Here is a 27,859-nt window from a genome sequence, read left to right as displayed (position 1 = left end):
GAACATGCGGAAAAAATGAATCAGTGCGTAATATTTCGTAAACGCGGAGTGTTGTATTGCACGATCGATATAACTTTAAATAGCAAAGATTTTAAGCCAAGCGGTGAAGTCATACACTGCATTGCTTTATTTTTATAATTTTAAATAGTTAAAATTCAAGCAAGCATTATAAACATACAGGTTGGGTTAACAAAACAAGAAGAATCATGTGAGAACTAAATGAAAATAAAACAGTGAATTATTTCATTTATTTATAGATTTATGTACGTATTCATGGCTAGAGTCGAAACTTTATCCGAAACTGTCATTGCTAACTATTCAATTGCAGATTGCCATAGCTGATAAAAAAACAATTGACAAGCTAAAACATATAAGCTTAAACAAAGGCGCTCATATTTCTGAATGAATCGCACATTTAAAACAATTCGAGCGAGGCGGCGTTTCTCTATGTTATTTAAACCCGGAAGAAACTCATAAAAACTCGCTTAGACCCGATTGGTTCTTGTTTTAAATCGCAGCGACCATAAACGACATTCATCCGTACAAAATATAACTTGCTCATTAGTTGACGGGTGAAGATGTTTATCGCGGGAATACTCTGCATTTGTTCTATTGGGACCACCTTTGTGAACAGGTAGATATTTTCGTTTGTTGTAGACCAAGAGTCATCATATATCATGTTTAATATGAGATAAATTTAAAGGAAGACATTATATAATTAATCAAACGTTTATTAATTCAACACGGTATGCTGTTGTCGAAACGAATGGATTTCTTTTCAATTGTAACGTAATAGATTTGAGCCGTGCTCTGTGAAAAGGGGTTTACATGCATGTGCGGAATGTGTCGTCCCAGACTAGCCTGTGCAGTCCGCACTAGTTAATCAGGGACGACACTCCGCTTTTAAGGTGTTTTCTGTTTAAAATCTCTTCTTTGCAAAAAACAAGTTTAGGCGGAATATGTCGTCCCTGATTAGCATGTGCGCACTGCACAGGCTAATCCGGGACGACTCTTTACGCACATGCATTAAACCCCCCTTTCACAGCCTATTTCTTAATCGTTGCATAAAATTCAAGAAAAAAGTTAAGGTAGTTATCAATAAAACAACAAAAACAGTACAAACATAACAACTTTAATCAAGTCAGTGTATATGGCATCAAAAATATTAACGATTTTATATTTTATTTGATTGCTTGTTCATTCTTACACCGAAACTATCGTTCTCAATTGTGTTGAATTGTTCACGGAAAATTCGAAGCTCAACCCATGTTTTTTTACACCGCAACACAACACGAAAGCTAAAGGTTAAAGTAAATTTTAAAGGTATGCAGTCCTGTATGAAACGGATGTATTTGCACAAGTTTACAAAGCTTTAATGAATTCTGATAACGGTGGGATTAGGCAAATTCGCCGCGTTAGATCGTATTACTCATTTGACCACGTGGCTATGACGTATCGTATAGCATTATTTTGCATAAATTAATTCGTTTCGTTCTGTTTTCGTTCATTTTTTTGTTAGTGTATGAGATAAGACTTGTTATAAATAAAATTTGAACATTTTATTCATTTTATTCAAAAGCAAAAATAAAAAAAATAGATAACCACTACTCTTTTAAATGTAATACGGGTTGAGTAAGAAACTATTAAATCTATCAAATACTTGTAAAAAAAGATACAATATGTTAGACTCGACCGAAAACGAATGTGGGATGATGAATCGTTTTACTTTTAATATTCAGCCAAACTTGTGTAGTTACCTTAATTGTTCGCATGTTAAAAAACTCAAAAGTTACTCCGCGTGTCGATTTTTCCAGGATTTTGTATTAGTCTCTATATATGCGTTCAAACGAAAAACGCCAACGAATATTATCTTGTAAGTGTTGAACAGTTTAGACAAATACTTGTGTTTAAATCACCCAATCCCTCACAATTTTATCCACGGAATTTCTGAGAAAACAATCCTCATCCTTCGTTTTGCAACCACACCATTTATGTTGCACACCTGTGACGTCAAATTTACATATTATTATGAAATACAATCGAACGCGTATTATGAAATGCATTTACAAACAACTTTATAAAAGGATTTTTTACGTTTCGATTTAATTATTAGTGGAAAGTGTTAAAGAATGGAGATTATTTCGTGCATAGTATGTCTTCTTTTTCTAGGGCGAACACTAGGCAAAAGGTTAACATATATTATAAATTTTAAATTGAACCTGTTCAATAACATTTTAGCTTTTTGATTTGTCGTTATTTAATCTCATTTCACGAATACAGTTCACGAAATTATACCAAAAGTATTCATATCCAAATACTACATCTAGTATATTGCTTTCAGTTGTACGTATTAATTATAAAAATGATTATGCAATAATTGGAATTTGTGAGTTAAATATGAAATGAATTGCGTTATGAGCGTAATTCAACTTGAAGCGCACGATACTGTATTCGTGTACATGCAATATTTATGTATCATTAATCGGTACGATTTCATGTGAGCGCAAGGCGTGTTGTATTATTTAATAACATATAACTGTGTACAATTAAGTTGTTTATTTGTTTTACACAATGTGTATGTCATATACACATTTTGTGTTAATGATACATAACCATTCTTCTTCCACAATCTAGCATTCCTTATGGCGGGACCGGAAACACGTGGCACATCCATGTGACCATGCACGTGTTCTCGGGTCGGCCCGACCCCAGCTGGTTGATCCCCGACACACATGGGTCATACGATAGCTTTTTGTCTCGGATGAAACGGTTTCCTAATGCGGACATTCCAACTAGTAAGAGCCGGTTTTATTATTTTTTTCCATATTGTATTACTGGTCGTGTATGTAATTCCGGCCACTTTTGGGACTATTTAAGAAAAATCTTTAGTGTTAGGCAACTGATTGAAACTAAACTTCACATATATAATCCTGGGTTCAAAACTCACCTAGCATGAAAATTTAAATAGAATTAGATCGGTGAATGTTACTTGATGAACAGAAAATGATGACATGTAAACTATCCATTTTCGTAGGTTAAATGTACCTAAAAAATCGGCCACTTTTCAGTTTGATCTGCAGATAAAATTACAAAGCAATATCTTTAGACAAATGTCATCAATTTCAGAGTATTAATCAATGTTTAAACTATTAAAATTTTTGACTTAAATTTAAAATAAATGCGAAGTTATTATACCAGTTACTCCCCCTACCTATTTTAATAAATATAAACAATGGGAAACTGCTAATTCATAAAAAAAATATTTGTTTTTAATGGGTTTAATCAATTTTTTCAAACATAGCTTAAAAAGTAAACACATTTTGTTTAAAAAGTTGACTTCAGTGTTGATTATTAGTAAACGCTTATATATAATATTAAAACATGTAATCTAGTAATATTCTTATCAAGGGAGGTAATTCATATATTAAAAATTTATATTTAGGTTCTGATTTTTATGTTTTTTATATAATTTTTTTGTACAATTAATTGGTAAAACTTTAATTAAAGTTTATTAGATAAAATAAAAATAATTTTATCAAATATATTTGTTTCTTATATGAATATAATTGTTGCAACTAATTATGTCATCACTCTCCCCACGAGCCAAATATTTCCTGCTATATTTGTGACATTTTAACACAAAAGTTTACAGTGATATGGTTCTTACATTTGCAAAATATTGAGAATAGAGATGGTTTTCGTGATGATTTTTCTAAATAAAAACAAAATATGTGCGTTAAGATCATGAACATGATTTTACACAGGTGGCCGACTTTTTACGTACAGGCCGGAATTACGTACATGACCTACACATAATTGTAGTCTGCCTCTTAATGTGTACTAGTTTTTATGTAAAAAATACATGGATTGATCGGATTATATTTGTAAAACAAAAGACACAGCTTACTGAAGTAGTTAACTGATAGCTTTGTATAACCGATTCACATTTATGCAATATTCTGGCTCGTTGTAACCGAATCTATATACGTCATAGTCAGGTGTATATACAAAAAGGCTCAAATAGCCATAATCTAAGGTTTGAAAATAAACTGTGCAGTAATAACTTGGTCATACCATTTTCTCTAAAAACAGCATAGTGTTATTTTAAATGGCTAATGCCTAGTTAGGATCAGGACTAAGGATCTCTTAAAATATAACATTTTATTAATACTCTTAATTCATAATCTTAACTTTAATTACATATTGGTGCAAACGGGGCCCTGCTTCGAGTCCATTTAGAAAGGTTGTTATTGTTCCCAGGGCTCGGTTATAGGGGATTCACCCTCGTGCATGTTCCTCCTGGTGAACGCCTTACATCCGGGCAACTGTTCAACGTGTCCGTGACGTCATTTCCGGACTGGGAAATGGAGCTGCTCGCAACATCTGCAGGAAACGAGCAGAGGGGCGGTGTTGACGAGTATTTAAGGGACCATTCGAAGCGAATCATACTACAAGGCCAGCAGGTATTCTTACATACAATTTTTCGTGTACCACCTACTCGTCGTTGCATACATTAATGATGCACTCATTTTTCTTTTCTTAAATTCCACGCCATAGTGTTTTTTTTATAGGTTAACGACTTACAGACACTGCCAAACAATAAAATTATACAGGAATCATTTTATAAAGAAAACAGATTGAATATCATTTTAAAGAGTAACCAAAAATCACACACGTTTCTCATTGAATAAAACTTGAAATTCAAAAGCGTTCGTCCAAATGTGCTAGTATGTTTGCTTTTTATGTCCCCCACCACTATAGCCGGGGACATATTGTTTTTGTCCTGTCTATTGGTTGGTTTGTTGGTTGGTTTGTGTGTTTGTTTGTGCACACTTTAACATTTGCAATAACTTTTGCAATATTGAAGGTAACAACTTCATATTTGATATGCATGTGTATCTAATAGAGGTGCACATTTTGAGTTTATGTCCATGTCGTTGTAGTGTAGGTCCGGGGTGGACCGTGCAGATGTTTGTATGTCCGGGGTTATCCCTGTCTCTGCCGAATTGGTGCGATATAGTACTTAGTTCAACTGGGATTGTCCGGGACAGTCCGTGTTGGCGCCGTGTTGATTGCGTGCTGCTTCCGGGTTGATTTGTGTTGATATCCATGGGTTAGTCCGTGTTGATTCACCATGGTGCAGATCTTTTTTGAAGACCGACGACGCTAACAATCCCAAAATTCCACAGATCGACCCGAATTTTTAACCGGGGGATGGGGATCCGGGATTATAGTATTGATCCGTGCTTATTTGGGACTGGCTATTCACTGAAATAAGTGCTTTGTACCTAATATGCTTATTTTTTTATTCCCATCCACATATTTGTTAAAGAAAAAACACCTGTTTAAACTAGTGCCTCCGGAAAACAATATATTAGGAAAAGTTATCGAAATTTTGTACTTCGCTACTTTTGCATGATTTTAACAAATAAGTAATTTTAATGCATTGGTTATGATACATATTTACTATTTAATTGATCCCAGAACATCTGCAAATATATTTGACGATGACGCATGCGAATAGCAGTTAAATGTTGTTTATGTCAAAAGATCAACCAAGGTCTTATTAATTTTACTTCAGTAGTCGATGGTAAGGTCTTATTTATGTTACGTTAGTAGTAGCAAATAAGGTCTAATTCACTCCACTTCAGTAGTTGCGAATAAGGTATATTTAACGTTATTTCAGTAGTCCCTAATAAGGTATATTTAACGTTATTTCAGTAGTCCCTAATAAGGTATATTTAACGTTATTTCAGTAGTCCCTAATAAGGTATATTTAACGTTATTTCAGTAGTTGCGAATAAGGTATATTTAACGTTATTTCAGTAGTCCCTAATAAGGTATATTTAACGTTATTAAAGTAGTCCCTAATAAGGTATATTTAACGTTATTAAAGTAGTCCCTAATAAGGTATATTTAACGTTATTTCAGTAGTCCCGAATAAGGTATATTTAACGTTATTAAAGTAGTCCCTAATAAGGTATATTTAACGTTATTTCAGTAGTCCCGAATAAGGTATATTTCACGTTACTTCTGGAGCCCGAATAAGTTCTTATTCCCGTTACTTTAGTAGTATCGAATTATCTAATACAAGTCAATAAATTAATACATAATAAGGCCTAATTCACGTTACTTCAGTGGCACCGAATAAGGTCTGATTCACTTGACTTTAGGGACCAGAGCGAAGCAAACGGAGCCTGTACGACTCGTACGGTAACAACTATGGGTCTCTGTTTTACGAACCCACGACCCGAGACCCGATCTTCAGCCTCACGGACGCCGACATGTACGAGCTCGCAAAGCTTCTCGGGGTCGACAAGCGTCTGCTGAACCAGACGACAACACCGCCACCACGTGGTCCGACAAAATTTGAGCCTACAAAATGGAGACCGTACTTTGTTCAGGTTAGTGCTATAATCTTTGAATGAAAGCCGTTTTAACACACACTCGCTATCACTTACTTTGTCCAATCTAACTAAACTGTATACAAATAAGAGCAGACATAAAGTATTGTTGTTGTTTTGAGTGCACGATAAGTATTTTAGCACAGATTTACATTGTATTATAAAAACACAGAGTCGTAGCGATTGTATTGTATTATTTCATATAACATGGGGGTATGGGGTGATGGTCAACAGGAAATGTGGTTACTTCCGTAACGTTTTGTAATATATAATCGGCACGAATACAAATTACTTATCGGCAAGCGTAGTCGTTATTTTATTTAAAGCTTCGCATAATATTTTACAAAATGATAGGACAGTAAACTGTTACTATTTACTTATCAGGCATCTTTGTATCAAGTTGATATCACCGTATTGTTATGCTATTTCTTAAATCAGATTAGTATGTGTTTTAGTGCAAGTGCTCATGACGTTCTATTTAACCCGTCAAATGTTATAAAACATATTCATTTTCGCAGCCTGATCTATAGCTACACTTACCGCTATAAAATTACGCGTGGTCTCATTTGCTGCTGAAAATTTTCTTGGCTGCAGCTACGCTGGTCTCATATAGCTTAATACGCATTGTCGCATGACGCGGCTCAAACAATATTTTCCCGTTCAGGAGCACAACAACTGCTACAACTACGTGAACAACCGAATAACAGACACGTTTGCGCAACCCGGCCGGTCCAAGGACGAGTGTGGTATGCCCGACGAACTAACAGGAAATGACGTAAAAGTGGCGGCAATTTGTGACGGACTGCAGGTGGTTCCCGCGCGTAACATGTCGTCACTTCCTGAACATGACTGGAATTTGGTTGCATTGGTGTTCTGGCCCCCAAAACTAGGAAGTAAAACGTTCGACTTCCACTGGTATAGGTAGGTATACGTTTGTGCCGCAACCAATTTAAATTTTAAATGTGAGTTCTAATTCACTATAATCTAAACGAACTTCACCTTTTTGCACGCTATCCATAGATCGTTATTGAATACTTTTGTACACATATCGTTCAGAAGGCACTGATTTTACAACGAGGTCTTAAACGCGTAAATCGAGAGTCGATTGTGAATTTGTGATGGTTATTTAATGTACAAATAGAAACTTAAACACGTAAGCAGGATAGACATAACTGATCGCCTGTCTGTATATACATGAAATCAATCAAAGTTAATTAAATAGTTGCGTTATGAAATTTATAAATATTTTAAGCATTTGATAGTTTGCAGTTGTTAAATTCTATATGACAAGATACATAAAATTATCTTAAAGCTTAGTAAACATTCATATTGTATTATAGCTTAATGCACCTTAATGTTACATTATTATTAGATTTGATACCGCCTTTAAAGCATCAGTCCATCGGTAGCAAGTTTTATCATTGGTTACTCATGACGTTTTCATGAGACTTGTAACACAACAAATTCTTTTTTTAATAAAACTATTATTTGTAAATACCCCAAAGCGTTCCAATCGTAATGTATAATTTAACAGTTTTTACTGTAGTCTAGGAATAAACGTCACATAATAAAGAAAACGCTACAAACTGCATTTATACTAATTGAAGGTTGGACGGTGACGGCACGTGGTCGCACAAACCGGGTAAAACGTCCGCCACAAACGTGGACGATTCAGGGCAACACATCCGGGACCCCCGGCATGCCGACCGGGGCGAATACACAGAGTTCATAGCGTTCATGGAAACAAGACAGGATAAAGTCCTTCTTATATAGACGATGTAGATATATGAGCCTTACTTTGGGATAACGGGAGTTTATGTATGTAAAGAGGTGAAACAGATTAGCCTGTGGAGTCCGCACAGGCTTATCAGGGATGACAACCTCAGTTTGTATGGTAGATTTCGTTTTAAGGAAGTCTCTTCTTTGGTAAAACCCAGTTAAGTTGGATAATTGTCGAACATGCAGTAAGCGCCGTTTTTCCACGGCGGGGCTCATATGTTTTCCTGATCGAGACTTTGTTTAGATACGATGGTCTGTTACGAAAACTAATCACCGTATAGAACTCAATTCATGTGTAACATTGATGTAGTTAAGGAATATACAATGTTTGAAGAAGTAATTGTTTTGTCGGCAAGACATAATGTAAACGGTGTTTATCTGGCATTTGTATATCAATAGTAATCATACTTAGAGATTTGAAATGAATGTCTAAGCAGGAACTATACAATATATATTTGTTACAATTGATTGTACTTACAAAATAATGCTACATACATGTTAGTGACTTTTATAATAAAAACTCATGTCCATTATTGTGCAGCGTTTATTAATTTGATAGCATATATATTCAGTTGCGAACGTAATACAAAAATCCCATATATTTTACCGCACTGACAATATGGATGATACAAATGAATGTAAATGTAAAAATGACACTTGCCACTGATACCTAATTCCAAATATGGCTTTGAATCATGCTTATTACTAAGATACTTCTCGTAATCTGTTGTGCATATTACTCACTTTATACTTTATACTTTACTGTTAAAGACGCTAATCACCAACAATGACTCGAGATACTAAATATAAAGTGATCTATACAAAGAATTGTTGGCGTTCTCAATAAAGATTGCTTTACGACTTTATAAGCGTATTGCGCATTGGATAAAACAATAATAAGAGCAGTAAGAACAATAATAACACCACCACCACCACCACCACCACCACCACCACTACTACTACTACTACTACTACTACTACTACTACTACTACTACTACTACTGCTACTACTACTACTACTACTACTACTACCACTACTACCACTACTACCACTACTACCACTACTACTACTACTACTACTACTACTACTACTACTACTACTACTACTACTACTACTACTACTACTACTCCTACTACTACTACTTCTACTACTACTACTACTACTACTACTACTTCTACTACTACTACTACTACTGCTGCTGCTAGTGCTGCTGCTGCTGCTGCTGCTGCTACTACTACTACTACTTCTACTACTACTACTACAACAACTACTACTAATTGATCACAAGACGTAAATAAAGGCCGACACAACTTTAGTTGTCAAAGAAAACGGGAGGAAGAAACGATTTCCTTGATCACATCAAATAAAGATACAAAAGGTGCGTCGAAAAACAGTGTGCACATCTGAAGCACTGTGGTAAGATCTGTTGTAACGACCAAATATGTGTTGTATCTGTATCGTAGTGTATAGCATGATATCATGTCACATGTGTATGTTTGATAATTAAGTTACTTGCCTAGAAGACATACGCATGGGAAAAGACAACTACAAATAGGTAATTAGTAAACGTATGTTAAATTTATGTTCAAGCAATTATACAGCAGAATCTTTAATTTCAATATAATAAAAGAGCTTTTAGAACATTATATGTCTGTAAATAATCGGCATAGTTTGTAGACATCTCATTTTTCCTCATGTAACCACACACAATAAATAAGAATCCTTACTGCGCTAGCGAATACGCGAATGTCCGAGAAAATTCAACTTTGTTTGGAAACGAACTCATGGGGAACGTCGGAAGGAAAAAAGTCTTAAACGGATTATAACTAGGTTTTCAACGATCGTAATTGCTTTTGTAATAAATTGCATGCAGATAAAACTTTTATGGAACGAGGAACAAAATAACTTTTGAAAAAAGACACACTTACATAAACCTTAAATGTAAGATCATTAAATCTAAAATATTTCGCTTGTTTAAATTTACAAGGTTTATGTTTGAATACTTATTTGTCCATTGAACGTTTCGTACCGATTTACACATGTTTTATTCATAACATTAATTTGACATATTTTTGTACATAAACATAAGCATTGATATCTGCCATATTTAACATTAATTTTAATAGCAATTACTATATGGCAAAATATGATATTATAAACAGTCAAACATGGGAGCATAGCAGTCCCTATGTTTCAAAATGTGTTCAGAAACCTATCTGACACGTTATTGCCGATGTTCTGTCGCGGTATTAGCAGTGTGATGTACATGTTTTATTTAAGACTACTACTTCAGACTTTGTTAACAATAACTTAATTCATTGCTTTTAAAAATAATACCGGTCCATTGTGCTATATTTAGCAGTTACGCAGTCTCTCCTTGCTTGTTGTCCTAATATTATGCACATATTATATTTTTCTGTGCTGTTGTATTTGATCTGTGTTTATTATCATAACGAATACGGTAACGCAATCAGCAATTACGTTGACATAAGCACACTAGCATGACTTGTATTCTGGGATTAAGGTATTTGGAATCCCAGCGAATACGAATCGAGCCCACACAATAAATAACGATATGAATAGATTGTAACTAATAAATAATTGCACAGTTTTTTACTTTAACTATTGATTATATCGTAAGCTCTTTCGATGTGAGTTATTCAACAATTTTCGTCATTTGATAACGCCTTACTTTTCATTTAATTTCACAACTGGTCGATACTTTTAGTAAACAGCATGAGCTGTGATACAAGTGCAGTCGCACGAAAACGCATATAGTTTAGTAACAAAGGCGCATATCTGTATTCATTATTGAACACGTCGTATTATATTTCCACAAGATATACATTTGTGTTACGATGAATAGTTGCATTACGTGTTGCAGAAATATTAACCGTTTACATGCGCAATGAGGGAGCCCATTTATGCAATCTTCTTAGAACAGTGTGGTAAATGTAAAAAGGCAAACTGTAAAAATTACAGAAGCGGTAAGTTATTTAACAATATTATTTATTTGTATATATAGAGCCAGCTAGCACAATTATGCATATAAATCATCAATTCAACATCATTTGTGTTTTAATAGATTCAGACAAATTGCTTTGTGTCTGTAGAACTTGAAGCAATAGAAATTCAAATTATTTTCATGATTTGAAATGTTAGAATTACTACCTTCACTAATGCCTTACAATTCGTTTGAGTTAACGATAATCAATTAGAAGAAGAGTAGCCTAAACTGTATAAGCCTTATACAATTCCCCACAAATGAAGGAATATAAAAGTTTTAAAGTATCTGAGGACAATTTTTGTTGAATGTCCGGTATTTAAAAATTAGCAAATAAATTATTTTAAGAGAGCTGTAATAAACATCGTGGATTTGCTCTCCGGCCCGGTCACATACATTTTGTTGGGATTGGTAATGAAAACCTTTAATCGGCTATTCTTTTCCTACCTTTGATTCAAATAGTTGACAGTAACCTGCATACGTCTGTGAACTTAGTACTGGTAACCAGCTTACCCGGGAGAAGTGTCAATTATTTTTTATTGACCACAGTGAATTACTTTTGAAACGAGGACACCCAACACAACTTACAAACACATTATTATAATTTAAAGCATTCCTATTGAGAACATATTACGATTAGCTCTTCCCTCCAAAGAAACATAATACATGAACCTTATACAAAAGTTAAGATATGTGTCCTTCACAATAATACTTTGTGTATTTGAAATATATCAGAAATAATTTAGAAATTTTATAAAATTGTATTTTACTACTTTTACTTAATGTTAAATTTAAATGATAACATAGGAATGTCCTGTCGTTTATATAACTCCTTAACAACAATTGTTCACGTATGTTTGCATGTATTTTTACTTAAGTTAATTTTAACATGCACGCTATTGGCCATTTCGTACTTATTTATTTCTCTTTTGAGTATCAATAAATAGCAATGGGCATATCGCCTTAAAAAGAAATCAGATTGTGCAGAAAATAATTAAGAAGCAGACAGAAATTTATAACCATGCATTTTGATTGCTTCCAATATGATTTACAGGTAATTCATTGCACAATGCAGTCATGTGCGTTTGTACTTCAATACAGATTGTAATCCGATAAAGGTCAACACATACAATAAGTATCAAGCATCCTTTTCAATAATTACTACGCATTAGTTAAATAAGATCAACACAGTATTGTTTCAATGGAGATTTGAGATTTGTAGAAAAAGCTTCAATTAAGAGTAATTTATCTTTTTATCTGAATGTCAAATGACTCTGGGTTTCTAAAAACTGACGGTATATTGTGTGTTCTGCTATTCTAGCTTTAACAAGTTAATCATAGATAATATATTGCGTATATAAAATGAGGAAAAAAGCCTACAAGGCATGATTTGTTGGCGCAATTAGACAAAGAGTGTCATATTTCCACCGCACAGTATTGCATTTATGCAACGCTAGTATGACCTAAATTGCTTTAAAGAACGCATTGACATATGATCTTACTAAAAACAGTTGTTTTGCATTTAGAGCAGAAGTGATACTATAGATGCGGTAAGTTGCTCGATGCGGATTTCGTACATTTGCACAATATAAATGTAATATTATTGAAACACTTTTTCGGAAGACGAGGGGAAAAACATATATATAAATATGTAAAATAAACCTCAGAAACATCGCGGTAAGTTGTTTGTAATAATCGCTATATTTTAATGTGTAACAAATGTAACTGCATCGGCACCACACTGCGAAATTCCTTCAGCACAACACTAAACTTAACAAATGATTCTACATGGGATCACCTTTTTGAACGATCGGAGCGAAACTTGGTAGCCTTAACCGGTGTTAATATAACAATATAACAATAAGCTATTCCCGCTGTTTAATTAAGCAGTTTATTACCAAACAACCGTACTGTTACAGAAACAAAATCGGTTGATGATTTGTCCATTTATTCATTCAGTCATTTTACCTCCATGTCATTTGCAATTTTTTAAAATGTGAGTGTAACCGCGGACATACCAAGTTTCTTTGCAAAGCAAGTGTACTGTCCCTTTGTCTTGCTGATCTAATAACAAATGTTAAATGAACATAATATAAACAGCTTACTTTTATATTAATTTACATTGTGTGCTCCCACTGAAGAAAAAGACATATCATTAACACGGCCACAAGTGAATAATTCGATGCACAGCACGATCTGAAAAAAACAAGGTAGTGTATGTTCACAATGTGTAATAAAAAATAACATTTTATTTTAAAAGGCATGGTTATGACATTAGGTGTCGGATATGTGACGCTACACGGACAATGTCAAGCAGTCTCAATATATTTTATCCGGTTCTTACCTTTATATTAATTAAATTGTTGTTTGGACTGACATAATGCGTTGGTGGTATTTTTTCAGATGGAGACAAATAACGGGGTCAATGGAAAGCCTTTATCAATGACATTGATTGGGTTGTTCTTGGTATGTTAACGCATCGTTGGTAAATCATATTGTATACAAGTAATACGCAGACATAATTAACCATTTAGTGATATTCTCATTTTAATTATCCAATGACTGATTCTCATATTAGTTCGTAAATAACAGTATTAAAATTTTACATTTCATCAACACACAATGCAATACTTTACATGAAGTTCACATTGAAAAATCCTTCTTGCAAACGTACTTGCAAACCAAAGGCGATTAGCCTGAAAATGAAACGTTCAACATATGTTCGTGAATAACCCCCAATTGTGTACAATGTGTAGTAAGCGAATACATTAATGATTTTGAAAAAAACTGATTTGAACTAAATTTGTTATGAAAGGATACACTTTTCGGCATTCACAAATCTTAAAAAAAATATGATTCTATATCGTTAACAGAGGGTAACAATGGTTTCGTGTCTACATTGTTATGCATATTGCACTTGTAGCATGCTAACATCCTTGTTTAAGCGCTCTCAGTATATGTTGGGAAGAGGAATGATCCAGAACAACAACGTCAAAAAACACGTAAACGTGTGCTTACCGCGCTTTAAAATGCACTGTAATCAGATGTGGTTTCTGCCAGCATTGCTTACCGCACATTACATCAATGGTGCTAGAAGTTGATTGGTCAAGCATCCAATGTGTCCATGGTTAAGCGATAATTTACATAGATTAAGCTAATTGGAGCTTCAACATGTCTCTCGAAGCTAAGCTTGCTAGAAATTGATAAATGGGTTCTGGATATGTAAAATGTACAGCGGGACAAACTTTTATTAAATATGGTCACTTCCAACAGCCATGTTGTTCAACTAGCTTAAAATGATGCGGTTGAAGAGTACTTACTGCATTCTGAAGTTAAGCGGAACAACGTTTGCAATGTTAACGGCCTTGATTGATGACCGTACGTCACATAAATACATTTGCGAAATTATTATTGTACAATGTTTTTATTACAATTTGGTTTTTACATTTTGGGTAATATTAATATGATAATTTTCAAAACGGTTTTCAATATTTACAGAATGACCATATACATGGCTATGCTTGTTACACTCTTAACTGGAAGGGTGCGTTAATAGACGTCTTACAAAGTTCATCTATTTGTGTCTACCAGTGCAATTCTTCCCTCACTCTGCCCTCCAGAATTATTGCTGCGCCGAAAATGTCGAGTACATAATCTAGATTGTTTAATCTCAGTTGTAGATGTTTAGATTTTAAACTTACAACACAATTGAATAGTAGCAAACAAACCCGCTTGAAATGATGACACAATGCCATAATATGAGTAGCTACTTATCACGTAAACCTGCATTGGCATCAATGAATAAGAAAATGGCAAATTGCATACAAATCGTCACTGGCATCGTTAGTGTTTCCGTAATTAATCATAAACTATTGATTTTACCGAAAATTTAAATCAATGATTAATGGAATAAACTAAATATGACCACTTTCCAGTTCGTTCTAGTTCAACCCTTACTACCAAATAAATGTTTTGTTTATACATTAAAACGCATTTCGTTTGCCGTTTGACAGGTACAAAATGTGACACTGGCCGCTATAGCTGGTTGGGTGTTGATATATTTCACGCAAAATTGCGATAGTTGGCCCGAGGTTGAGCAGCATAATGCGTCCAATAGCCAATCTATCCAAGAAGCGGAGGACGTTGTTGAGTGCCGTAGGCTGCATAATTTGGCATTGTCACTGTTTCTCCTGGCTGCTTTATTTACTGTGTTTGGCGCAATTATACTTGTAGTATGCTATGCCCACAATTGCGACCACCAGAGAACTATGGTAAACAGACATTCGCATGGGTGAGTTGTTATAACATTTTGATCCATACACATACACAAAGCCTGTAGAAAAAAACAACAATAAACATTTCATACACATTCAAGCAATTATATAGTTATTCGATCGGACATATTTAAAGTTTGCATTGATACATGAATCCTACATTCCAGCATAAAAATCCATATAACAATAACAACATAACCACATTTGCAAAATGTAAAAGTTATGCTTGTTTTCTTAAATTATTTTTTTATTTGAGGTAAGTTTTCACATTGCTTGCATTTACTAACGTACATTCCATTCCATAAAATTAAGCCATCATCAAAAGAAATAAAATACTATTGTAGAACCATTGAAGCCATTTTATACATTACATGTATGGTTTTACAGATCATGGCGTCAGTGTTTCCAAGTATATTCCTAGGGCTACTTGTTGTGCAGGTACACTTTACATAAACGTCCAACATTATCTTGCAACGGTTCAGTATATCAATTGCATCTTTATGCGTTAAAAAATCCATTTTATAATACAGTGTAATTATACAAACCTTACAAAAAGCGCTGGTCAGTTGCTTTGCAACTGTCTGTCAGTCGCTTTGTCGGTAGGTCGGTATGTTAGCACACAGATGAGAAGATCGAATTATATTGTTTCCATGCGATATATTTTGAAGTATACACAAAGAACACATGCTATTAAAATAATGTTTCTCCCATTCTTGTCAAGCTGCAGTTTCACATTTAGATATTTGAAAATTACTATCGTTTTGAGTAACTTGAATATTTCATGTTAACGTTTTCAATAAATATAGGATCTGGCACGAGTTGTCATATACCACATTTTATTAAACGAGTTAAGGAATTTTGTTAGTAAGCGAGCCTTTGGCGAGCTTACTAACGAATTTCCTGGACGAGTTTAATAAAATATGGTTTGATATGACAACGAGTGTCATATCTTTTTTATCACATGCTTTTAAATGAGCAAATTACATAAATATTTACACAAACATGATAAATCCAGAATAATGTTTACATTTCGTGACGTCATTTGACGTTGCAACGTCATTTCAGCAAAATAAAAAAATGCGATTGGTCAATAAACGAACACTAAGCCAATGAAAACGCTTTAAATGTTGTATTACACGTGTGTTATATTAAAACATATGTTATGGTTGTATTACATGCGCAACAGGGTATAGCATGTGATAAATGATTAATCTTCTATTGCTTTTCGTACAGACATGGAAGCCGTGCCCAGCTACTCGCTTTTTTCTTGCGCCGTATATTGTTTGCGTGAGTACATATTCTGTTTTAAGGAATAATATAAATTGTGTTATATTTACCTATAGCATACAGTGCACAGCCATTAACACAATAGTATAGAAAATACATGTTCATTTATTAAATACGATTGCAAAGTTAATCGTCATCAAGCGCCAAGTAAAGCATTATTATTTAAATAATGTCTTGGATATACATGCATTATCATTCAAATCATCACTCTGTGTAATGAACATTATATATATACACACAATATACAGTCCCATACTTAACATATTTAACAAAAGAAAATATCGTATTTAATTAAAGAGTTGTCATTCTATTGATATTGTTACGGATTCCAGTCTTAGACACACTTTATTTTGCAGGTCTGTTCGCAGTTATTTCTATATTGCTACGAAATGAAAACGTACCGGAGTTTGCCGTACACACCAGCAAACAAAGAAGATGTGTAGAACATTTAATAACTAATATTAGGTTATCATGTTTACAAGTCACAAATAATTTACAGTTTAAAACAGTGCATTAGTTATATATTTGTATGACTGACAAAAGAGACATTCGAATATAATAATAGTATTTATAATACATTTGATATAATAATAATAATAATAACACACAAAAGAATACTGACAACTTCAGCATTTAAGAGTTAACAGAATTGTGAAAACTACAGAAACATTGCTAAAATCATTTAAATGTAGTTTATTCGTATATATACGTGTATGACACGTATTGTCAATCAACGCCGGTCTTTCCGTATTACATATCGCAAAAAATAACTTCGTGACTATATCGAGCGACCATAAAAGCTAACAATAGAAGGAAGATTTTCTTTTACAGCTACATACTCGATTATTTAAAATCCATTATATTAAAACATTAGTTTCGTTTGTTTTCATGCAGCCGAAAGTGCGTCCTAAAGTAACTACAAGATAAGTATTGATGCAAAGCATCAAAGGGCGTCGGGAATTTCAGTGTTAAAGGCACTCAATGAAGTAACATGGAACGATTTTTTTCTACTGTAAATATTAATATATTGGCCAATTATTTTTAACAAAATAGAAAAAGATACTGGTATAATCATTATCTATGATTTTTTGTTATAACCCAAAATAACCATTATTTATGATGTTTTGTTATAACCCCCAAATAACCATTATCTATGATTTTGTGTTGTAACCCCCAAATATTTCATAGTTCATTGTATTTACATTGGCTTCATTTTTTACTGGTATCCGTGTGCAGTTTTCATTAATGGAACAGAACTGTGTAGGTTTTAAAAAATCTGCTTCATCTTGTGATCGTATTTTCATATTTTTCTCAACTTCAAGGGGAGATGATTCTGAACGCATTCTTACGTTGCTCATTTACGATAAGGGTTTAGTTCTCATTGAAATGAAAACACTGTAAAAGTTTGAAAAATTGTTTGAATGAAAACTGTAAATTGTATTAAGAAGCTGCATTTAACAATACTTTGAAATTCAGTAAAAGATAATAATAGATTTATTGCTCCGATATACATCATTTTCAATAGGGTACGAGTAATACTGATATAAAAACACTTGGAAAGATTCAGACGGAAGTTGTAAAATCATTTAAACAAGTGAAAATTGTTTATTTTGTCAATTTTAATAGAAAAAAATTCTTGACTTATTGTCCCGATGTTTCTCATTTTAAATACGGTACAATGTTCATTGATATGACGACACTGTACGTTTGGAAAGAATCTGATGACACATGTTGACATAATCACCTTAGCAAGCAGTTTTTAACTTTTATTTTGAAATTCAAAGAGACATAATTCTGGACTTATGGTCCGTTATTGCTCATATAGAGTTTGGGTTGGGTCCTCATTGATAAAAAAACCATGTGAAAGTTTGTGAACAATCGGATGAAAAATTTGGACGAAAAAGAATTTCAAAATTTCTAAAATTCAAAGGAAGATAACAATGGATGTAATGGTCGGATAATGCTAAAGGGCCCATACCACCTGGATAGTAATACGTGTCGCGCTTCGCGCTCTTTATGTGGTTCTTAAAAAAAACTCCGAGAAGTGCTTGACTCTAGGGAAACGGGTTGTTGGGAAACAGCTCCTCATTAATAAGCGGTTGCTTCCTTTATCGCAACTCATGTTACAATCAATAATACGTGTCGCGCTTCGCGCTCTATATGTGGTAGGGATAGGCCTATGGTAGACAACAATAAAAATACATGGATAATAGATGTGTCGTTTGCATTTATTTGCTAATATAAACACACGTGTATTTGTTATAAGATATTCAAGTGATGTCAGAAATTTCAATTAACGTTGTCACCACGTTGCATCCATTATTTTAAAAAAATGTCCAATTGTAGTAAAATGTTTACATACAAGAAAGCTTTATTTTATTTATCAACCTGACTGAAAAAATTGTCAGCCGCTGAACTGTTTCGTTCGTGTCGGAACCTGGGATTGAACCGGGGGCCTTTAGATGACTGTTGCACAAACGACTTCAGTCTAACGCTCTTCCAACTGAGCTTTTCCGGCTGACATTCACTTATGTACTGCTATTTGGTGAAGTTGTGTATAGCGATCGTTATAATATGTCTATTAATAAAATAACATTGTACGTTTTCGTACCACTTCGCCTTCCAATAAACTTGATTGCGCGATAGGTCGTCAAATATCGTACTACATTTATTCTCCACTAAATAAGCAAAGTAGAAAAAAACACAAAATAAATATATTTTGATTATGTTTTGTTTTTATACAAAACATCATTTGTTTTTATACAAAACCAGGAAGTTTCGCGCATATGCCCAGTCCCTGTGATATTTCTCCTGTGATCAGTTGTGGATCAGTTATTAATTAAAACAATTTGCTTTGCATTTTTGGCAATAAATAATTTAATAAATGTAATAGGCACAAATGCAGTACTTATTTACACTAATTTACACAAAAAATCACCACTATGCAAGATATTCTTAAAACAAAAATATAAGCATTCATCCGTAAAATAATTTCTCCTCCCATAAGCGAAAAAAAATGCATTACATACTAGTCGCCGCCCTCCAGGGCGACGTCAACAACTAGCGGGTTGTGATACAGATGTTATCGGATTTCTTTATCTTAAGTAAAAAGGAAATTGCTAGGGTTATAAGGTGTAAAGTGTATTCATGCGCGCAATTTAACATTATGGCATACCATAGAATAAAAACACGTCTAATAGCAGGAGTTTCCAACAATACAAACGCATCTTTCAAACGAAATCTACACAATGAATGCATCACTAATTAGAAAAGTAAATGCTTTTTTCCCACTCGTTTAATCATTTGCTTTTTGTCTCGACTTGACTTGCTGCAAATTTTCTTTGCGGGAAAATTGATTTTGTTAACAACTAAGAAAATTCGCAGCGAGTAAAGTCGATATTAAGCGAATATAACTATGATGTAAACGCTAATCACTTTCTTACTTGAAAGTGAGCGGCATTTTAACAATTAAAGCAAGTAATAAAGGGCAAACAACGGCGCACAAATACCTGCCTCGGCATGGACGTCGCCAGCGCGTATGTCACGTGGTTAACCCATCTAGCTACGCTTGATTAAAGCAGACTATTTTTTGAATGTACATTTCTTTTTACCAATTTTAATTTTAGCTATAAACGAAACCTTTAGGTTTTCTTAATAAATATATTATAAAACGTATTACAACACGTTTACATGAATTACAATGTTTTCACCCTTTTAGATCACGAAAACGTGAAACGTTAATTGCAACGTCAGAGTAGCTGTTCTTTAAAACACAAAAACAATTGTTGTTGTTCTCATCGGGTTGATTCGAGTCATATATTAATCCACATATCCATTTTTCTACAAGTTATCCGTAAATTGTAGGAAAACGCATGCCACACAGATCCCTTTTAAAACGTATACCAAACTAATCATATTCCTATTAGCTATAATTTTTTCTTGAATTAATGTTTTCATAAATATTAACATAAACATGTAAATGCATACACAGTGACATTTTATATACTCCACGATGATCTTTTACTGCTATATTACATAAGGGATGTTTTGTGTCAAAATGATATAAAGTCAAACATTGATCCTACATATTTTAACACGTGGAGACGCGCGGTTGCAATTGACTTAAAATATACATATATAACAAAATAGTGATACTTATATAAAATTCTCATTTACAAGTGGGCTCTCCAATGTGTCCAATTAATAATGGTGAAATCTGTTAATAGTTATCTTTGAAAAATTTACATCGGTCTTGCTTTTGTATTCATTTTACTCACCAAACAGATTTAAAAAGTCACGAGGTATGCGAACCGGGGAGAGGGTATTTAAAATGTCTCAGAAAGGCAAATGTTCTCATGCTTTTACATCTTGAAAACGAAGTTTTCCTGAATTGTCTTTTTTATGATTTGAAGTTTACTTGTACCCTAATGCTATTAACATTAAACTGTCAACATATGTACAAAATCAGCGTTTGGCGTGCTAACCAAAATGTTTTAGTTGTGTCTCTTATTGAACGGTACAGAAAAATCATTGCAAAAGCAAAACAAATGCTTACATGTTTTAAATTGTAGACAAACACCTTATTGCAGAATGGTTTCCGGCCGGTTAACATTTCAAAAGTGCGCATTCCATGTGCAACCTCTCGCACCAAAACTCTATGCCTGAATATGATATGAATACCTATGTTTTATTCACCATCTAACTTTGAACTGACAAATATAAAGTGTAAAGACATGATGCTAAAGGTATTAACCATTATTAAATTATACATCAATATTTGATATTTTGAGTTGACATAAATCAATCACTTAACACCTTTATCGTTTCGTCGTCGAGGTATGTAAACACGTCATTATGAAAGGCCACAACTGTCATAATCGTCGTTCGGGATGGTGTCATGTCGTTTAGGTGAGTCAAGTTTATGCAGTTTAACTCGCGAATGTCAAAATCAGACAAATTCGTCGTGAAACATACACGCTCAAATATTATGTGCAGGCAGAAACAAAAAGGTAAAGCAAACTTAATTCGTACATTTACTTACGAATATTTTAAAGAAAGGGCTGTTCTTACACGGGACAGCTAGAGAGACAAAATGTACGAAAAACAAAAACAAAATATATTTCTAGTAAAAAAAGTACCTAGTTTAAAATCGTACTTTATATTGAACATATAAAGCAAACAAAAATATAATTAAAATGTATTCCGTAAGATGTTACATATTGCATAGGGTCAATGCTCTAATCGGAACTCACTCAAAATCATTTTTATGGAAATCACGATGTTTTAATTCTTACTCCTATAAACGCCAACTGAAGTATAGTATGCGGGGTTGCTTTAAAAGACAACACACACAACATAGTATTTGGGTACTGAGTTTACGTTACTTTTCGACTATAAGAAACCCCTTTTAAGGGGCTAGGTTTTAATATCTAATATCTAATATAGCAAATATCGAAATGTGTATGTAGCAAAACAGGATTATTTCCATAGTATTTACAAAACATTTCATGTTCTCCAAAATAACTTGTAAGGTCGATATAGTATGACTTGTCGGAAAGAAACTATGGGGCGTATGAACTTTAGTGGTAATATAGTGTAGTGGTGAGTAGCTTTCGCGGATAAAGTATGATTAACTTTTTAAATTGCCATGTGAACGCCGCTGGTTGCGCTTTAAGCTACACCATGAGAAAGCGTGCATATACACACCGGCAAATGTACAGTCTTATTGGCAAGAATCCAAACTCGAGACAAAAGATTAGCACCATGGAGAGTAAGTTAGTTCCCTTTTCATAGTTACTTATTCCTTATTAGAATATAAAATAAGGAACAGTGCTTTATTCCAGATGCAAGGTTCACACATTTTATATATTTTTTTTACAAAAACTAGACATACAATTTTTAAGTAAATCAAAATAGATGTCTACACACTGTTAAATGTATGTATGCCTACACATGTTATTGTTTCTTCTTCGTGCATGAATGAATTTTGTTGTTAAAACCGGACTGGGAATTCCTACTTGGAATACTAACACAAATCAACCAAACGAAAAGTTCATACATTTATTGTACATTTATGTGATACTAATTTGCAATCAAGAAAATTTCAGCATGTTTATTAAAATAGTAATATTTATAATTCAGTTCGTTCCCCTTGGCTGAAAATATGAAAAGAAACCACCTCCTTCTTCATAACTCAAGCTAATTAAGGAAAACAACTTTTACCACGTTAAATAAGTATATAGGTTGGTAAAACAAAATGCAATACATTTCGTCATAGTTTTACAAAATAATTGCACTGTTTCTTTTTCTGCGAACAAGGAAATGTCGTGCTTTCTTACATATAATTTATTGAACCAAAATGTATCACATATAAATGAACTACATTTCATATAGAGGTGAAATAAAAATATATTTATTCCGAGATATTTATCATGGTTTTAATTAATTATAAGCCAGTTTCTTAGTTGGTTTGAGTAAGGAATAAGAAACTGGTTCCGTATTCCTTTTTTAAAGCGAATAAGTAACTTGCATTGTCTTCATACGCCGAAATAAAACTGTATTAAAGAGACCAATAAATGATTGAAAAATCATTCTTAGTTCATACAAACACTTCATTAAAGCTAATAAACGCATTGTCTTTAACTGAAAAGATAAATAAAGAGCATCTCGTTGATTTTTTCCGTCAATATGAAGGTATTTGACCGCTGCTTCCAACGCAGCCTTGCCATTATGGTGACGCGTAACACCGATGGCAACGCTGTCCGAAAAATTGGCATTTATTTCGAAAACATTCACAACTGGTAAGCTGAGATCGGTGGAAGAATGTTGGTCACTATAACAATCAACGTTTTGAAGATAATCGTTTGCAGAGGTTAAAGGTGGTAAAGTTGGTTTGAATTAGCGATAACATGCGTATTCGCATTAAAATAATCTACAAAAAGCTCTGTATTCATACCAACTGCCAATATTTTTGAAAGCGTATTCGTCAAAGCAACGACGCAGACGTCACCAGTACGGTAAGGCTACACCCCTAGCAGCGACCAATGGGACTCTTGTAGACCGGAAATTTGCATCGATTGTCTCTATTTTTTCAATTAGGAAATATGTGCTAAAACGCGCTCCAATATCCTACTTTCTTCAGAGATTGTATCAGTTCATACATCCGTTTTCCCGTGTAGACTAATCGCATATCCCTCGAAATCCAACCTTTTCAATCCACTAGAGACCTTTACCACATACACTCGTGCCCTGGTTTCGATGGTGATCAGCCCTAAGCCGAAATTAGCAGAACAGATTCCTATTCCTATGTCGAGCGAGAAAAACATTGGATATTCATATTAAGATACTTATTCGAAATAAATTCATACACTTATTTTTTAATAGACGAAACTACATATACAATGATGCAATTGATAGATAATACACGGTGTTTCATTTCAATTTACTTCCGAGGCAAGATATGAAAGTTCCTTAGTATTGAATAATTAGTATAAACAATATTGTAAGTGATTGTCATCCAATAAAATAAAACGTAAAGGCTTTCAAAGGGAAAGAGTTGTTTTCAGATACCTGATTCTATTCGTTTCATTGACTTCTATAATAACACACCGTTATAATAAGCTATGTTCAAGCAGCCAAACAGTTTTGATATTTCTGCAATATCTCAAATCTTGGTTTCTGTTGTTAAACTGCAGTTTTGATATTTCTGCAATATCTCAAATCTTGTTTTCTGTTGTTAAACTGCCCCTTTTATTTTTTTTCTGATTTTCTCGTTGTGCCTTTGATCGATTATGGAGCAGAGCGCCATTCACAACTTATTAAACTGTAGCGATTTCGGTTGTCATGGACTAGATATAAAAATTACAAGAGGAATACTTTTTGGCGAGTATTGACCAAATGAGAAAAAATGTTATCACAAGTTTAATTTTAGTTTTTAAACAACCTAGGATGAAGGTTGCATTAGCAAACGAAGTGTCTGTGCGTCAGTACGTCTGTCCTAATGTCTTATTGTTAATCAAAAAGTATTTATCAGCAATAACTTTCCCGCATATTGACGGACTTTAAATAGCTTCGCTCAAATAAAACCCAGCCATAGACGACGTGTTATGTGTAACACTCGTTATCTCAACAGTCAAGGTTACACTTACAAGATATTGAGGCACAATTAATCCATGAAAGGTTTTTAAATTCCTTTCGCAGGATTTTTAAAATAATTATTAATTATTAAAAAAGGGCCCGTGTATTTGAATCCGGAACTATGATTCAAATACTTTGTTTTTATACAACATAACCATGTTCTGAAAAAATACAATGTTTGTTAAACTGCACAGTTATATTTTAACTATTTGTTGCGGAGGACTGTCTTATTTAATCCATGTTTAGATATTAGCAGCCATTATGAACGAGATGATGTTTAAATAATTCATTAACTCAAGCATATCGGTTAAAAACTATATAAAATTGTGGGTCAGCTTACATCCCGCCGAGATGGATGTTTATTAAATGCAACAATTAATTACGCAGGTATAATCCTTTCATTTGCAACACTCGCCCGGCGCATGGTAACGACGTGTAACTATGATAGTAGAGAAGTTTATTAAAAAATGCATGATTGTAATGGAATAGAGATTCACATTGTCAGTTAAATTGCGCGTGATTTGAAATAAAGCACCACTAACCGTCTGTAACTAGCGTCTTGATACTTCGATTTAGTAAGCATAGTCTTCCGTTGAGTTAGCATCGTATTTCGTTTAAGGCATTTTTAAATATTAATATGTTCATATGTGTTAAAATAAACTAGTTAAAATTCAATTGTTTTAATACATCCGTCGAAAGCCTTATATTACGCACACCAATTGTTACCGTAAGGTATGTGAGACAACGTGTCACAATAAAACAAAGATAACTCTTGAAACTGAAATATACAATGTTCGCCAAATATTCAAACAAATGCGCAATTGATTCACGACATTTATTTTTGTAACAAATTGTAACATAGGAATAAGCTGTTTGTCATTTGGAAGTCAGGTGCCATAGTATGCTTAAAATACAGTAAGTTCCAAAAAGGGGGTTTTACAATTTTTTTGGCAATTAGTTAGTTATCATGTATGAAACGGCATCGGGAAAATAAAATACTCCTGATTTTAGATATACAATACTGTACACGTGTGCCAATCCTGTGTTTTATAACAAACATTATAGTTCTGCATCCAATGCCTTAACTGACGTATAAAGACAACACATTTCCTTCAATAACTGTTTTATCCCGATTCTACGATCTTGAAACAAAAACACGATGGAAGCGCAAACACCCATAGTGGAAATGGCGTACTAAGTTGAAAAGAACTATAAATTTAACGAGGTTACAATACGAAAATATCCGCTATTACATGTACCTTCCCGAAAAATACGGAAACGACGCCATCTTGGAAGTTCAAACTAAGGATTTGTTTAAATATAACTTGCGTTTTAGGAGGTAATTTTTTGTAGCAAATTGTTGACGTCACACGTAATGCAATATACACACACATGGGACAGACACTGGAGAGCTTCCGACCACAATAGCTCGTCACGACCGCATTATTCTTATACATATGCCACAATGACTTTAAGCGATCTGTGTCCATTAACATTAACATTCAACTACCTATATGAAGTGGAACCTTGATTTTAGCTGTACAGTTATATGTGTTTAAGCAACTTTTCTTTTTCGTTCTTATTTCTTATTTTGAATAAAAATATCATAATTAAAATCTGCAGATGTGTTATATGTCAGCTATTATTTTATCGAGCATACACATTTAAGATATATACATTGTTTTGTCGCATTCTTAAACCCACATATGCATATAAACACAGACTCTTACATAAAATAAATAAGCGATCTGTATATTGAACACTTAATCAAATATGGTTTAATTCAATAAAGTTAACAAAGAAAAATACACATTTACTAACTGTTGTAGCAGAAGCAATTTTGTGTATACGTGTCGAGTGAACTATTAACCACATACTTATTTGGAATGTCAAACATAGCATATACATGTACCTTGTGAACATAAAAGAGTGTTATGCTGATCAAAACGCATTACGTGCAAGTCAATATAAACTATACATAATTTTTTGTTCTTGAACGACTTATTGTAACCCAGCTAGAAAAATCCCCGACCACCATGGGAATCGAACCAGGGATCCCCCGGTTTCAAATCAGGCAGACACTCTACCACGTCGCTATAAAACCTAGCTCATATAGCAAGGCAGTAAAAGTTCTCCTTATACCGAACTTAGCTACATAATTATAAAATTATGTTCTGTTTTCTTTATTCGCAAACGAAAATGATATGAAAGAGAATTAAACAGATTGTATACACTCGCCTTTCAGTTTGTATACAGTTATTTAGAAGGGCCCTGTAACAGTTGCTTCCAATTGCAAGTTATATGATGTTGGATGATACAATGCATAATGTAAGGACATCAATGAAGCGTATTTAAAGTTATTTTTCCATTAATCCGACCAACCTTATGTTTAACTAATTAACAATTGGTCTTTGTATTGCATTATAGAGCCCTACTTTTGTAGTGGATATTATTTTACGTTATCGATAACTATACAATCAATGAAACACAGGATATCATATCAGAAATATTGTTTATCTCTACTGGGTTATGAAGCAATATATTGCGATCAATAAGGGCATCAATATCGTGCGTGCATTAAAGCTAAGCTTAATAACAAGAGCTGTTTCCATAGGATGACATATGTCCACGAAAAACGCCTTGAGAGAAGTTATGAGCATTTTTCGAGACAAAAATGCAGATTTCAAAATCTTAACGCGTACCCTGAGTTCAAGGTCAAAGTCAAAGGGGTCAAAATTTGGTTTAAACAATATTTAATTGGCTATTCATATACAGCATGTAAGCTTTATAATACAATACAAACATACTAACAACTTTCTACGAAAGATGCTTAACAAAATTACTACGAAGTGTAAATTGACAGAATTGAGAAAAAAGCTCGAAGCTTATGCTAAGTCTCTCTTCTGTCCTTTGATGGTGCTGCTGAGAAGGTGTATTCTATTGAGCATATAGCTACAATGTACATAATTTCGCA

At 33.6% G+C, this 27,859-nt stretch overlaps 1 protein-coding gene across 1 annotated transcript; it reads left to right on the top strand.

Moving 5' to 3' along the window:
• The first annotated feature begins 493 nt into the window (after window positions 1-493).
• On the top strand, window positions 494-8,716 carry LOC127858699 (uncharacterized). Its single transcript, XM_052395926.1, has 6 exons — window positions 494-634; window positions 2,635-2,795; window positions 4,261-4,463; window positions 6,174-6,404; window positions 7,069-7,325; window positions 8,012-8,716. The coding sequence occupies exons 1-6, from the start codon at window positions 579-581 to the stop codon at window positions 8,175-8,177; spliced, it is 1,074 nt and encodes a 357-aa protein (XP_052251886.1). The 5' UTR covers window positions 494-578; the 3' UTR covers window positions 8,178-8,716.
• Window positions 8,717-27,859: the final 19,143 nt, after the last annotated feature.

The sequence above is a fragment of the Dreissena polymorpha genome, chromosome 14 (assembly GCF_020536995.1).
Source record: "Dreissena polymorpha isolate Duluth1 chromosome 14, UMN_Dpol_1.0, whole genome shotgun sequence".
Lineage (NCBI taxonomy): Eukaryota > Metazoa > Mollusca > Bivalvia > Myida > Dreissenidae > Dreissena > Dreissena polymorpha.
This window is presented reverse-complemented; position numbering and strand designations above follow the sequence as displayed.